This window comes from Amphibalanus amphitrite, unplaced genomic scaffold (assembly GCF_019059575.1).
Source record: "Amphibalanus amphitrite isolate SeventyFive unplaced genomic scaffold, NRLGWU_Aamphi_draft 000600F_arrow, whole genome shotgun sequence".
Lineage (NCBI taxonomy): Eukaryota > Metazoa > Arthropoda > Thecostraca > Balanomorpha > Balanidae > Amphibalanus > Amphibalanus amphitrite.
This window is the reverse complement of record NW_024882094.1, coordinates 301,777-317,888: the sequence shown is the minus strand read 5'-3', so window position 1 is coordinate 317,888 and position 16,112 is coordinate 301,777. Positions and strand designations below refer to the sequence as shown.

Genomic DNA, 16,112 nt, shown 5'->3' with positions numbered 1-16,112 from the left:
AACAACATAAGCTGGGGGATGAGCCAGCTGCAACGAGCCAGCCAGAGCCGGCAATGGAGTGCGTGCAGTGTGCACCGCTTAGAGGGTTAAACGAGCACTGACCCAGGATCTACACCATGCCATCCTTGATCCAGCTGTATCACAACCATACGCGGAGTGAAATCCCGCCGACATTAGCCGTACGGGGCGATACTCCGGTACCAAAGCAGGCGGCGGCACCGTTTCTTCCTCTCAGTATGCAGGGGAACCGGCGCGATCAGTCACCGCAGGGGCCCGTCCGGCGGCGTTCACTAAGCGGTGCAATCCCTCCTCCGGTCTGCGCATCAAACGGCGCTGATAAAGCCGCCTGCCCGAGAAGCCGGGCGGGGCGGGCGGTTTCCTCCGACCCGCTGATGAGACGGTCCGTTTCCTGCCAGTCTGCACGCGGTCATTACACCGGGTCGGACATTCATCTTCCGAACGGCTAACGGCCAGAGGGTCGAGGAGCCGCCGCCGCCGCCGGGCGAATCGCAGCAGGACTGAGAAACAGCTCACTGTGGGTTGGATACATACCGGGATAATTTCTCGCCGTGTGTTGTCCTATAGCTTGATGCTGCACCGCTGTTGGTTAGACAGGCTAAGCTCTGAGCTGAAATGTGTTGTTGTTTTCAGTTCGGGTTACCCCCTGCTGCCCTGTCCCTGGTGCCCTGTCGTGTTGAATGTTGAACGAAGAGACTGCAACTGGTTAAATAATGAGCAGCCATGAGGCCGGGCCGACCACGGCCGGCGCCGCAGGAGCAGCACAGCCACCCGTCAAACCACTCTGCAGCCGGGTACTGCCGTTAAACACCGGAGCAGCTGGTCAGCCTGTCTCTCCGCCCCCTGAGCAGCGGTCAGCCTGCCTCTCCGCTCCCTGAGCAGCGGTCAGCGAGCAGAGAAACACCGCGAGGGGCCAGCCCAGGCGGAATGAAACCGGCACGGACGGGAAGAGGTGCGATGGAATGGGACAAGCTGCGCCCAGCTGAGCCAGACTGAGCCGGGTGCTGCTGAGCCGAGCCGGCAGAACCGCCGTGCCATGACGAAACGAGATGAGACGGAGCGCGGCGAGCGCCGCCCGCCCGGCCGCCGCTGAGCCGGCGATTTACCGACAGCGCCGCGGCTCCTCCGCCGGCCGACAGAAGCTCTACACAGTCCAGACTCCAGAGCGGCTAGCACAGAGGTGACTGAGCCGCGGCACAGCGTAGCGGCGGCGTGATATTCCAACACGACGCCGGTCGCTCGAACGAGCAGTCGACCACCACCCCACCTAGCAGGAGGGCAGTCGGGCGGCACGTCATGACCCTTTTACGACAGCGGCTGGGGCGCCCTCAGAGCCCGTCATAAGCACCTCGGACCATCCCCGGCGGCCGATCACCACAGAGCACCGCTCCCCGGCCGGTAAACAGCGCCGATCCCGGCGCTCACCGAGCCGACTCTCGACACGCAGTCAACAAACACATCTCGGCGGCCGCTCACCACACGGCCTGTATTCAAATCGGCCGCAGCTGACGGCGTGTGGTCGCCGCCGTCCGTCGTCGGGCTCCTCTGATGAGCGGCCTCTCGGCAGGTGCGGGTCGGGTCAGCGGCGGGCGGGGCGGGGCGGAGGGGAGAGGGGTGCGTCTGGTGTGGTCGGCCGGCCCGGGTCGCTCTCACGCCGGGCCCTGTCTGCCGTCCGCCGGCGGCTCGACCGACCGGCCCCAATAGCTGCTAATTAGTGGCTGAGCGAGCCGCCGGGTTGGGGTGGGACGCAGACGGGCCGGACGGACGGGAAAGCGGGCAGACAACGGGCCGGGCCGGGCCCAGACGAGCCGGCTGGGCCGGACGGGCCGGGTCGCAGGAGGGCAGGAGAGGGACCGACACGGAGACATGGACCAGGGTACTCCGAACAAAGGCGGCGGACCAGAACTGGGGCCGACGGCCGACACGGTAGACAAACTGTCGCCCGTCCCGACAAGGCCAAACCAACACGGCGCGACAAGGGGACAAACGGGACCGAACAGAATCAGGACCGAGGGGCCACGTGGCAGAGGCGACCGCGTCCTAGATCAGAGACGGTGGTCCCGAGCTACTGATTAGTAGCGGGCCGGAGCACCGCACGAGGTAATCGAGTCACAAAAGTTGACCCCGACTCTGAGACTGACCGGGACTCCCCTGTTGATGGGCTTGTTGCTGCCGGCCCTGAACTGAGACCTCGTGACTGGATCAGCCTTCAGTCTCGAGAGCTGCACCGGTTCTGGACCATCATAAGAACCCTCATCCGGGTCAAGCCGGACGGGCAAATGAAGAGGGGAAACACGGCTCATCAGCACGGAATCATCGCCGTGATTATCACTGTAAATGAACAATTAAATCAGTAATTAAATCTAGCCGGCTCGGCATGACCTGGTTCCGTTTCGTCTCAGCGACATCCTACTGTCTGGGAGACAATGCAGACTGACCGACCACCGCTCGGTGAAACCAGGCTGAGTGAGTCACGATCCAGCTTCTAGTGCCAGTCTCGAGTGTTAGATCGTGCTGGAGTGCTAGAGAGGTGTGCTGCCGGTGGTCAGTCTAGTGTCCAGGGTCTAATAGTGCCTACAGTCTGGCGGAAATGCCTCCCCCGCCGCGGTAACATATAGTCAGCCCAGTGAGCTAAAAATGCCACCACATCTTGTCAGTCCAGTCAGGTTGGCTTGAAGTCCCGATTCGAGTCACTCCGACAGAAGAAACAAAGTAGTCCTGCAGCCGTCAGCCGAGGCTGAGGCGAAGGGGCGCGGACCCATTGACCCGCCTACGACTGTGACTGAATCCATGACTGTAGCCGTGACTGTGGCCACGGCTGCGAGCATAGCTTTGGCTGTAGCTGTGGTTACTGGTTATGGCCATACCCGTGTTTTCAGAATGTGCCCGTCGTTCGTGGCCCGACCGGTCCGGTCAGGCAGCAGCCTCGTTATTTCCAGAACCCGCCGTGCCACTCCTCGGCACGCCATGCTGTGGTGACGAGGCGGGGCGTGCCCGAGCAACGTCCGAGCACCCGAGCACCCGAGGAGCACCCCAGCAGCAACCGAGCACCCGAGCACCCGAGCAGGGTTCGAACAGCGAGCGGAAGACGCCGCGGCGAGGCAGCACGAGCGAGCAGGCCGAATCGAGCCGCCGAGTTCAGACTTCAGAGCGCTCCGGCCGCGCCGGCTCAGCTTGCAGCGAGCCACCAGTCGCAAAACAGGAACAACAATGAGTCGGTGTGCAATGCAACTCCAGGAACGCCAGCACAGTCATACCTGAGCCGATCGGATATCGAATGATTGCAACAACTGAGGTGACCTTACCTGACAAAGAACGTGACACAGATGGAATGGCGACGCGGGACGTCAAACGGATCAAGCATTCCTGCGTGAGCCATCATCGTCTCCAGCAGACCGATTCAACAGTCTCTGGATATACTGCAGGCTGATGAGCCGCACGCATGGCGAGCGTTACCATAGAGTTCCGAGCTAGGTTCCGGCACAGCTCAGTATCGATCTAAGTGCCAGCTGAACGTCATGTGCCAGCTAAAACATGGCCAATCATGTTCCATTTTCATCACCTGACACATAGCTTATAGCCCGGCATATGCATATCGCGCTGGTTCAACACACGTCGAAATACCAACACGGCTCCGGTATAGCCACGCAATGCGTGCGCCAGACACTGACACCGGTATGAAGGTTTTCCAGCAGCTGCCATCAGATGCTCCTCGTGCCATTGCGTTTGAATCGGTTGCCAATACATCAGCGCCTCCCTCCGCCACCAGAGCCGCCCAGCGGGCGCCATGTCCTCAGGTCCGATGCGATCGCTCGTTGAACCCTGCTCGGCACGTGCAGCAGCGGCCGGCCGGCCCGGCCCGGCCCGGTCCAGTCCGACCCGGCTCGGCGGGCGGGCCGGTGGGCCGACCCGCAGGACAGGTTGGCAGCTCCATATTCGGCACGACCGGCCGGTACGGCGCGTGTCGGCCAGCTGCTCGCTACGGCCCGGCTACGGCCGCTCCGGTGGTGACGGCGGTGGCCCTGGTGGCCGGGCGGTGACGGGTCGGCCGCAGCAGCGGCTGACCCGTCAGCAGAGGTCATGGTGGGGTTGTAGAGGTAGCCATAGTCGGTCGGACCAGGTAACCAGATGTGAATGTTGAATGAAGGCTGACGTTCAAGAGCAGCCAACGGTGGCCTGTGGCGTAGATACTGGATAGCATCGCAAAACTTAACTTTCTGACCATCGTGCATATTCTCACAATTTCATCACAAACTGCGGGTAAGTTGAACAGTTAACCGAGCATTGATCTGTTCTAGCTCTACTTCAGAATAAACTTTGCCTCCATCATCAAACTCAAATAATATGCCTCACTGCGATTGAATCTGAAGATTCAATAGTTTCCCGAGCCCAACCCAATACCGAAGAGCTGCTTACCCAAACGCGCCAGTCTTTGAACTATGCTAAATAAGCTTCTCAGAGCATGCCCGGTTGTGAACGTCTGACTGAAACAGGTTTCAGTCCCAGCAGCAAATTTTCCATCAGATACGGCGGCATAAGCAGAGAACGCTCACAGGATAGCAATGTGACCTAGCCACCAGCCCATCAGATCACGACCCCATCAGGTCGGTACATCGCCGGCGTCACAGCGGCCCACACACGCCGCTCCCACCGCCAGGCATGCAATAAACAAAAGACGGCCCGATCGGCCGTCTGTGGTGAGCTGTGACGAACCGTGGCGCGCCAGATTGCCTCCGAAACCCACTAACGCGGCGCGGCACGGCGACGGACGCGGTGTGGACGAGACGATCGCGGCGCGGTGCGCGGGCGGACAGTTGTCTCCACTCCGAGCGGACGCAATCTGTGTAATGGGGCAGACGGCTGCCGCCACAGGCCCGCCTCGGTGGCGCCGCAGGTCGGCAGGAGGGATCCGACGGGGAACGGCCCCTGCAACACACGACCATCGGAGGAGCTCTTCCTCACATCCACTCGGAACAGCTTATCACTATTGATAACGCCCAATTCCCAGCACCACACCTCCCGCCGCCACAAGGAACCACCCCGACCCCCGGGGGTCCTCCCACGTATTGTACCGCCCCGCTTTCTTCTGTCACGCGTCTAACGAACAGCCATCAGCGTCCGCGCCACCCCGGTCAATGAGGCTAACACCCGGCGTGGCGCCCTGCCATCAGCCTCCATCCATACAGAGAGCGTCTGTCGGTACATCGCCGGCGTCACAGCGGCCCACACACGCCGCTCCCACCGCCAGGCATGCAATAAACAAAAGCTCAGCTCGGCAGCATGCTAAACAGAGCCGCTCGGCGTTCTCAGTTTGTTTTGCTAACGATGCAAGCGCGTTTCGAATCACCAAAGAATCATGACCCATTTCCGCTTCGTGCCCCGGCATTCGGCTCGGGAGGATAACACTCTCTTGGGCGCGAAAGGATGTAGAAGATTTACGTCCGCGCCTATCAGGCATCCCAGCTCGAGTTTCTGATCAGCGCCCGCTCCTGTTCAATTCACGTTCGGTCCAAATTGGACGCCGTGGAGTAGCGCGTTCGGCCACCAAGTTCGGGTCACGGAATCCACTGGGGCCGACCGCGCGGGCTCGACCACGATATATAACCACTCAATCAACCCTCAGATATACCCAAAGGAAATGGACTCGGCCGTAAACCCGAGAAAGGCCATGGAGTCACACCGGCGATAGCCGACCAATAAAATTAGCTGAACATTCGGATAGTTCGGAGGGGACGGCTGACCGAGAATTAACCCATTTTTAGGATAAATAGCCCACACTGCCACCGTTTATCGGGCACTAAAGCAAGTCTCGGAAGATAACAAGGAGATAGAGGCATGCCCGGGGGCGGCGCTGGGGCAAGGAAGGGCTATCGGCCGTATAATCTGTAACAAATGTTACCTAACCTCATTCCCACCATCAAAAGAAGTTGCTCCAGAAAAGTGAACGTTAAACGAAAAGTGAGCTTGCAAAAGAGTGTATGATGCCTTGGAGGGATGGTGTCTTGGAACTAGTGCAATCGAGGGGAACCTAAAACAACGATTATGCACCAAGGAACGTTAACCCAATTCGGCGAGACGAAACAAAAAAGCTAACATTATGCAAGTGCATATAATTTTACACAGTCTCATGGTAATCATAGTGCGGGTGGTTATCAGCGGTGTTAGATGGTGGGTGCCTACTCACAGCTATCTTGGATGAATGCAGCATGGCTGGAGCTTATTCGACAGGGAAGGACTGGCGAGGTGTCTGGTGGTCGCCAGGTTTGTGCAGCAGGAGACCCGCATGGGAGGAGGTCTGTAGGAGACGGGCGGTGGGCGGAGACCGCACTAACCCCGTGTAGACCAGCTGTGGACCTGGTCCACCCGCCACTGCAGCGCTGTGGGAGCCCGCTGGGTACCCGAGACGGCTAGACTGCCTCCCAGCAGGAGTCCACTGACCACTGGGTGGGGGCCGCGGCTGCAGTCCGAGACGGGCGCGGGGGGGGGGTTGCAGCTCTCCGATCGGTATCGGTCTGTTAGCTGGCAGCACAATTGGCTCACACCATGCAGAGGTGGACCACCCACCGCCGCCACGCGGTCCACGCTGCAGCATTGTTCGCCCGCCGATACACACGCGTGGAGACCCGCATTGGCAGTCAACAGACTGGTAAAGGACGAGATAGGGGGGAGGGGGAGGGGGAGAGAGAGAGAGAGAGAGAGAGAGAGAGAGAGAGAGAGAGAGAGAGAGAGAGAGAGAGAGAGAGAGAGAGAGAGAGAGAGAGAGAGAGAGAGAGAGAGAGAGAGAGAGAGAGAGAGAGAGAGAGAGACGAGCAGAGGGCCGATACCGACTGCGGCGGTGGCGGTTGAGAGGCGATACCTGCCTGCATCGGAGAGTGAGAAGCGGAGATGGCATCGGCCAATACCTGCGTCTTTTGTCGAGCGACGAAGTGGAAAGCGAGAAGCGACAAACAGGTACGAAAAAGAAGAAAGTGATGTGGTAAACAACAATCGAGCGAAGCATTGCATCAAACGTCCGATAATAGGAGTTATTTCGGCAATATTTCGGCCCTTTTCGGCAATCGATCGATCGAATACCGATGCCTTTTCACGACCATTTAAGCCATCAAACAGAGACAAAATATGGATCACCAATGACAATAATCGAAGCGGAGCGCATTGAAATGTCGCTGGTGTCCACTCAAGCCTCTGGTGGCCCATCCAGCCTGTACCAGATGGGCGCTGCGAACAAGACCAGCTCCGCTCAACCGTCGAACGCCGGCGCAGCATTACCAGCACGGAGTTATGACTCACTCAACTCGGAGAGGGAGTGATCGACTCGCAGCGCCACCCGCCATCGTGGGGAGTGAGTCACCACTATCGCTCCAATCGCCGCCGAATCGTCGCTCTGCCCTTAGACTCGCGGGGTGCATTGCCATAAATCTGAGAGCACCGCGCCCGCGCCGCCGGCCGGCCCGAGCTAAACGAGATATCATTTCGCGCAGCGGCCCCAGTCTCCGCGTAAAACGGCCGACAAGATAAGGTCAGAGGTAAGCAACCGGCTTTCATATGCAAATTGTTATTACTCCATGAGGCTGACACTGACGAGACGGTCCGCCGGGTTTCTATGCTAATCAGTCATCATACACCGGGCAAACTCCGTGTATGCTGTGAAACATGCCCGCGCGACGACGGCCCGCTCTGCCTGACGACTCGGCGCGGATAAGGCCAGCTCATTTGGCCCGCAACTTGTACACGGAGCTGGCGACGGCCCCCGAGGGTCAGCTTCCGAGAAACGGAGCTGCCACCGCGAACACTCGACCGTTGGCAGACACTGCAGGAACGCACAGACAACCCAGCCGCTTAAACGACCAAACATTTGTCGGAAAATGACCACATCGCCGCGGCTGTATTCACCCCTTGTGAGGATTTCTCCCCTTCCCACAGACAAAGTGTCATCACTGAGGGGACCATTCGTACGAGTTGCCCCACCATTGAGCCAGGAAACTGCAACCGAAATGTGACAACTTTGAAATTGAGGTCATCCAGAGTACGTCAGCGCGGGGCACAGCCAGCAGTTTTCTTCTCCGATAAATAAAACACAGAGCTCCGAAATAGAAAACCGAGCCGGGACAATGGCGGGTCTGCCGACTGCCCGCGGGCATGTCAAATGACGCCAGATTGTGTGTCCGACGGGCATTCATATGTCACACGGGCCAGCCCACAGAGGGCTCCGTTGTTGTTGGGACGCGGGCAGCTGCCAGCAAAATCGGCTTCCGCACGTTTCTAGTGCCAGGTCAGAGCCAACAAGATGACGGCGACGCAAGCCGTCAACGTCGGTCAAGATAGCATCGAAGCGCACGACGATCGGCAGAAACTTTCCAAACGATTGCCGAAGCTTCGGGATTCATCTAACGAGACAGCAAACAGAGGTTATTTACAGATGAAGCCCACAGATACTGCGTCTAGAAAGGTAGACTGTCGCAGTTTCAGCTGCACTCACCTCAAGAATATACCGTTCCTGAGTTTCCCTGTCCAGCTTTCTTCGCGTTGTCGTGATCTCGCCTGTAATCAAACAACAAACCAGAGGTTAGCTAACACCGCCACCAACATACGCACAAACAATATACAGTAGGAGAGCGGCGCTCGCCGTGGGGTCGCGGTGCGCGCTGACGCCCACCCTCAATGTCATTACCTGCGGGGGCGGCCCGGGCCCGTGCTGCCGCATATGTGAACCAACAACTGCCACCACAAACGTGACCGTGTCAGCACGCGCGACGCAGCCATGCGTGAGACTTTTCTTCCTGCCGGCGCCTAGGCCGTGGGCGGAGGATACAATAGGTTTCACTGAGGTTGCGCTACTGCTGTAAATCGTAACGCAAAAGAGTCGTTATTTCTAAAAGGTGCGATTACAGGGTAGTTCACTAAACGTAGCTACGGGAGAACCACTTATGGGTTATGCAACGCCCACCCCAGGTCCCACCATCAGGATGAAAACATACTTCGAGTAATTACGACGCACACTGACATACTGCAGCAAGAAAAAACGACACGGGGTACACAGCTGCTCAGATAATTCGCAACGGAGCGACGCGAAATGAAGAGGGTCGTCTGTGTTGCCGCGCGTTTGAGCGTGTGTGCGTGAGACAGGCGTTGCGTCAGACGATCCAACACAGGCTCATAGTGAGCTACAGCTATGCACGGCGGCATTTCAAAACACGCCGCGAATGACGTCCATTTCACAACTGGTTTAATGAGCGGCGTCCGAGCAGCTGCACAGGTCGACCCCGCCCCATCACATCCTCCGTACCAACCAGTCTACCACATCGGACCCCGGCCGGGTCATCATTACACGAACGAGTCCCGGGACAGCACTCCGCAGCGTAACCTAGTCTGACCCAACCCCGCCTGGCATAAAAACGTGGCACCATTCCAGCCCCAGTCGACTGCAGCAGACCATCACCATTCCAGTAAACTTTTATCCGCACCAGCATTCCACCACACTATGCTCCAGACCAGCACCAGCCTACGATACAACCAGCATCACACCAGACACCGACCCGACCACCCTGCACCAACTACACCAGCACCATCTCGTCTCCCCTTCGACCTGCACCAGTCTCCGCCCCGCCCCTTTGCACTGGCTATCAAACGCTGCACGGCGACATTGGGGTCGCGCCGGCGGACCGAGAGCCGGCCGTATATTAGATCTGCAGCAGATGCTGCGAGGCTGCGTACCCTGAATTACAGCTGGGAGGAGGCGGCCGCACGCAGGAAACTAGACGGCCAGCATGGCCGCCCGCAGAGATTCCATGGCGGGCGCCATGTTCGGCGCCGCACACAGCCGTTTGTTCTAATAAAACTGACAGGACATTGCATTCACTCCGGTCTGAATCTCACAGTGGTCCAAAACAGGATCATCCCGACACATCACAACCGAAAGACGGGACAAAACACACTAACAGCTCGGCAGATGCTATCTTTCCCACTGCCACCTTCACACCAGCCCATCACACACAAAGGGTTATCCCACCACATACACCCCAGTCCCACCACACAGAGCCCCATCCCACCACCGACAGCCCATCATCACACAGCTTCGTCCCATCACTGCCAGCCTGTCCTCACACATACCGGTAGTGTCTCTCTCCCCGGGGACCCACGCCGAGTAGCAGAGTCTCTCCCTCCCCGGGGAGCACATACAAAAGGTCGCCAGAGCGGCAGACGGCGCTGCAGCCAGTCGGTACAGAGCAGTGTCCAGGCCGGCCAGAGTCGTGACACGGAGGCCGACTGGACCCCGGGGACAGATTACCGGAGAAAGGTCACAACAGAGGTGGCCGGCCGGCACACGGGCGGAACAGAGCACGGAACGTCTCACTGGGAGAGCTGTGAGAGCTTGGGAGGGAGAGAGGAGAGAGGAAGGGAGAGGGTAGGAGGGATGTGCCAGCGAGGGAGAGGGTGAACAGAGAAAGGATCCGGAAACAGGAAATCAAAAGAACCCCAGCATACACAAAAAAAAAAACGAGCGCATCCGCACGACTCTACAAGAATAGAGGCCGACTAAAAAAGTGGAGGGGAGAATGGAAAAGTCTAGCAACAGCCTGGGGAGACAACTCTGGCTCAATGCGAGATCTAAGGACCCGAGGGAGGGGAGAAGCCAAGCCATGGTTTGCGAAGAAGACCGCAGACTCCGGCGGAGTATTGTTCTCCCGGCAACCCTCCACTGTCCTTACTGTCTAGTGTCTAGTGTCTAGTGTCTATCGTCTGCCGTCTGCCGGGAACGGGATCACCGCCCATATAGCGAGCACACACAGTGCCAGCGGTAAGTGGGTTCACAGAGCACAGAGCACACACGCACCCATCGAGCGAGCGCGCAGAGTGCAGCGGCGTCGGCATAGCGAGCCCGCACCGAGAAAATACCGAGCAATTGTCGGCACAATCCTCAGAGTTACGGCGAATAAACGGGGCTGAACGGCTGCGTACGGAGCAACAGCTGAAAGAAAACAACGGAAATACAGACACCGGGCTAGAGCTGAGACTGAGAGCCAGGAGAGGACAGGAGAGGAGGCATCTCCGGCAAAGCTTAACATTTCGAGACGAAGACGCACACCTGCACCGCGTCAGTAACAAGCGCATTTAAATGCTTTCACCAAGGCCTACATATATGCCTCCATCCCTTCCCTCGCCATCCACCCTCGTCTGCAGCCGCCGATCGCACCCACCTGTTTTCGAGTTGATACTGAAGAGGCTCTGCGGGTTTCCGGCCGCTATGGAGTAGGTGAGCGGCCCGTCACCGTCCCTGTCGGTGGCGGTGACACGCGCCACGTGCGTACCGGCAGGGGAGTTCTCCAGCACCTCGGCGTGGTACACCGGCTCGGAGGTCAGTGGACAGTTGTCGTTAACGTCATCCACCTCGATGTACACCTGACGGAGAGGGAGAGAGGTGTTAGTGGTTTTAGTGATGGTGATAACTAGCAGTGTGGAAGCGAACTATGAGATACGTTAGAGCCCGGTGACTCAGACTGATATGGCCGTAATCACCGTAATCGCCACGTTATATGTGGGAGGCTTTTGATGTCAATACATACATACATGCATACATACATACATGGTATATAAGTAAGTCTGACTAAAATGGTAACAATATACAGGAGCTCATATTCGCGTATCATATTTGCCAAATTTTAATGTTATGCGCATTCATAGACCTCTGTACACCGTGTACAGAGTACAGAGGTCTATGGCGCATTGCTTCATTTATCTAAAAAAGCCAACAGCTAAAAAAGGCTCTTGACGAAAACAAGTCGGAAAATAACGTCTAACAGCTGTCTGTACCTCGGGACAGACTCGGGAAAGAGCAAACATGCACTAACGCCGGAGGCACATCAAAGCCCGCCAGCCACCGTGGATTACCATCGAGGTCTGAGCCCCCGTTTAGGCTGTCGTTAACCCTGCAACGGCGGTCTACAGGGCTCGTCAGCCCGGCGGCACACAAGGGGAGCGGTACCACGGGCGCCATCGTCAAGGTCCTGCTCATTACACGGCCACCGAGCTCGCTCTTTATAATTGCAACAAATGTCCGAGCGTGTTCATAAGCAGTATGAGCACCCAGCGGCGCCCGGAGAGCGGCAGGGAGGAGAAGGTAGAGAGAGAGGGATAGAAGGGCGAGAGAGAGAGAGAGAGAGAGAGAGAGAGAGAGGGAGAGAGAGAGAGAGGGAGAGAGGGAGAGAGGGAGAGAGAGGGAGAGAGGGGGGTAAGAAATGAAGGAAGACAGAAAGAAAGAAAGAAAGAAAGAAAAAAAGAAAGAAAGAAAGAAAGAAAGAAAGAAAGAAAGAAAGAAAGAAAGAAAGAAAGAAAGACACAGAACAGCTAGACAAACCGCCACCACGACGGGCCACCAGAAACAGAGACGCACAGCCGGCGGCGGTCGCCGGGCAGCCAGGACGGCTCCGGCGATGATGAGAGGGCTGCTCATCACTCCACTGCCCTTTCGGAGGTCCGTTCAGAGCCCTGATGGAGATGGACCGTGGCTCTCTGCGGCGCCGCGCTACACTGCTCTGCATCACCAGTTAATTAAGCACGGCTGCCGAGAACAAATGACAGGGCGGTCTCCAAACGGTGGCCTTCGTTCGCGGCGGGTGGCGGCCACAATGGGAGTGGAGCGCTGCCTCGCGCTACGAGAGATGCTGTGCTGCGCTGGGACCCACTGTCCTTTGCTCAGTCTCCCCACAGTGGCTCAAATGTACTGGCTCGTCCAGCTCGTGATGTGCTTTCTTAGCTACCAAGTGATGTGTTGTGCTGAGCCGCAATGTGTTATGCTATGCTGAGCTGTCCCGTGTTATGTGCTGCGCCGTCCCGAGGTGCGCTAAGCTGAGCCACGCTGTGTCGCGTTGCACTGTGCTGTGCTGTGTCGAGCCGCGCTGGGTTACACAGCACACCTGTGCCGTACCCGCACGCTGACCGGTCCCCTCCTCACCTCAATGCGCGCCGAGAGCGGCACGGCGCCGCCGTCCTTGGCGTACACGGTCAGCCAGTAGCTGGAGCGGCTCTCTCGATCCAGCACGTCCCTCGTGTAGATACCTGCAGCGAGAGAGACAGCACGGTCACACGCCTGTCCCGGGGCGGGGGCGGGGGCGGGGGCGGGGGCGGGGGCGGGGCGGCAGAGCAGAACACACCCGGCGGCCTCAGCGGCGCCCGTTACACACGTGATACATGATTAATGAGCGGTGATGACGATTGATGAACGATGAACAACGACCAGTGATCGATGGTAGGTACGGGTAGCCTGACAGTGCCCCGGCGACACCGTGACACTATAGAGCTATGGTGATAGCAGCTCGGCGACACGTGGGATATTGTTGCTGACCCCCATAGGTAACAGAGGGGGAGGAGCCCAGCACCACCCCTCGCACAGCGACCTTCCAAGGACGTCCATAATTGGATTCGTGTGTGCATGTTGTATGACGAGCAAGGTCTGCCCATTTGGAAACAACACCATTACGTTTATTGGCTTTAATGATATTCATGTATGCACAGACGCGTCACCATAGCCATGTTTCAAGCCAACAGTGGCCAAATGTGATAGACGGTTCAAGGCTAAACCTGTTAAACTGTTTATTGTTTTCATGTCATTCTTAACAAGCACCATCGCAAGGATTATAAGAGAATATGACAATGGTATCGTCGACATAGTGATCGAATCAACGTTCATTGTTAGAAGTCGAAATGTAGGCAATGGTTTTGTCATTTACGCAATGCAGTAAATACATGACTGGTTATTCTACTATTCCTTTTGTGTCTTTAACTAAACCAGGTCCCATTTCATTCAGCTCTGCAGTAACGTCTATCGGAACACTGCTAAAATCAATTCCGGCGTCGCGTTCCGTGCTGCCCGGTCAAGTATATGTCGCAATATTTAATAACCCTATAAAATCTGCAACGGCCGTTCGGCTGCAACGCTAGCGATCCGTTTTAGCGACCAAACTCGTAGCAATAAAACAAGGATCAAAACGAAGATGACAAATTAACCCATCACCCAGAAATTTCCAACTTTAATCGCCGTCTGAATGTCGCTCTGAGGTAGTTCTGGGTCAGGTCATGACCCCGGTCCGTGACCTCGGCTCCTGTCCGTCTCACCTATCTCCCGGACCGGCCGGGGCACCAGCAGGGCCGGCCAAATGGGCCATTGGCCCGAGAGGAGGCCGCTAAAATCCAATTACGATCGGAGTGGCGGGGCAATGTTTCACTCCGGCTGGCCAGCCGTCTGCCTCTCGGTGAGACAGCACAGGAGCGGGCCGGGAGGCAGAGGAGGCGAGCCTCTGAGACATAACCGCATGGGTTGTTTCTTCATTAGACAAACACTATTCGTACGGCTCTCTGTGAGGCAGACGTCATCAAACACAAGCTTCCCTGAGGAAGCAGCATCGCTATAGGAAAGGAGGCTGCTTTCAATGAGATCGGCGCCTAAAGGGGAACAGGTGGCCATCAGATAAGTAGTTTCGACCTAGCGAGTCCTGAGTATGTTCAATGTCACTTAAAATCGTAAAGGAGCTTCTGTCAGTGGATGGGACGAACAACGACAGAGTAGACAAGCACCGGCGCCAGCCCTCATTGCCAGAGTGTCCAGCGTCTGCGGCTCTGCGCTTCGTGTCCGTCAGTGTCTGTCACTGTCAGACACTGCCTGTCACTGCCAGCTCTCAGCTGCCGCTGTCTTCTGCAGTGCTGACACCACTGCGGAGCCCTGAACCCATCCGAGACCCCCCAGCGCCCTCATCGAGCGGCAGGCTGACCCATCCGTCCTCCACTGCAAGCTATTAGACGCACACCAGCAACAACAGCGTTCACTACCCCGGCGCAACCCACCGCGTGTCCCAGCGCGGAGACAAAATCACCGCAGCAACAGAGCGACCAAGAGGCGCCAGCCAGCACGACTCAAACGGTGCGATAGAATCTTCCACACGCCAGTGCGGCCGCTGGTATCGTGTTCCAGCCGACGCGCACGTTACGAAATTCGCCACCGAGCTATTTACGTCGGCCCGAATCAGCTGGGTAAGTGAGCAAGCGTGTACTCCGGCGATTGGTCGCTGTTGTCTGCCGTTTGTTCTCTCTAAAGCCGCATTATGCATTCTCCCAATAGTCGTCGCTCACGAATGCGGCAGTCGGCTCAGACGCTCGGCAATCCGATTAGATTTTGGCCAGTTTTCAGCCTGTTTCCGGCGACAACAGATTCCGATGAAAAACGGCGCGTGCGTCAGTTGAGAATTGAGAAATACCCGTCGAGCGAGACGTCGAACACGACGAAGGGCGACGGATCGGATCGCAAAGATGACCGACCAATCAAGCATCGACAAGCTAAGCCGAAACTCACGCATCGCGATAGAAAAAGACATACATGAAAGGCCCGCAGACTTTGAGCAATGGAAGCATTATTAATTCAGCTTCAATGCGATGCGATACATCGCAGTGACATCCCACAATGCACATCTAAGGTTTTTCGACGTCAGAACAACAATGTCACCGAAAAACTTCCCGATAACAATGCGACCAGTAGCGATAACATTTACAACCGATATTCGGCTCCCGCGACCTAAAATACCGTGCCATTTTTGCCGACACAAAAAGGCGATTTGTTCGGTCACGCAGCCGGCATGTGTGCACCAATCAAGGGTTTGTTCGCGTGCCGGGCAATGTGCGACGAGACAGGACCATCCGTCTTTGGGACGAGGTGGCCACAACGCAGCCCACGCGTCCTACATAGCTGGGACAAGTTAGCAGTCGGTTGCTGAATCGCTGACCATAGGATAGTCCGGAAACATCGGCGGCAGAGGTAAGCAGGATGTTTCCGACACATCAGCAGCCGCTATGTCGCATGAACACCAGCCGCCTGTGACTTACGGTCAGTCAGCAGCCCCCCCCCCCCCCCCCCCCCCGGCACGAGGCTGGACCCAGCCCCGTACCAAAATAAACACAGCGGCGGGCCGGCATGGCACGGCGGCGACCGCTGACTGCCCGCCTGCAGCCCGAGGCATGCCGTTAGTGCGGCCTGGCGCACCGGTCCGGACATCATCAGGTCACTGCCACCGACGCGCCGGGGCGCGGCCAGAGACCGGACGGCATTG

The 16,112-nt window shown here is 57.5% G+C and overlaps 1 protein-coding gene across 1 annotated transcript in view; it reads right to left on the bottom strand.

Moving 5' to 3' along the window:
* The window catches only part of LOC122394580 (fat-like cadherin-related tumor suppressor homolog), a gene marked incomplete at its 3' end in the record, with an annotated part of 128,888 nt that overhangs the window by 98,035 nt on the left and 14,741 nt on the right, over positions 1-16,112 (bottom strand). Inside the window, exons 3-5 of the mRNA XM_043391568.1 lie at positions 12,971-13,074; positions 11,217-11,418; positions 8,498-8,559 (exon numbers count right to left, since the gene is read on the bottom strand). Coding sequence (XP_043247503.1) covers positions 8,498-8,559; positions 11,217-11,418; positions 12,971-13,074 — 368 coding nt within the window. The remainder of the gene's footprint in view (positions 1-8,497; positions 8,560-11,216; positions 11,419-12,970; positions 13,075-16,112) is intronic.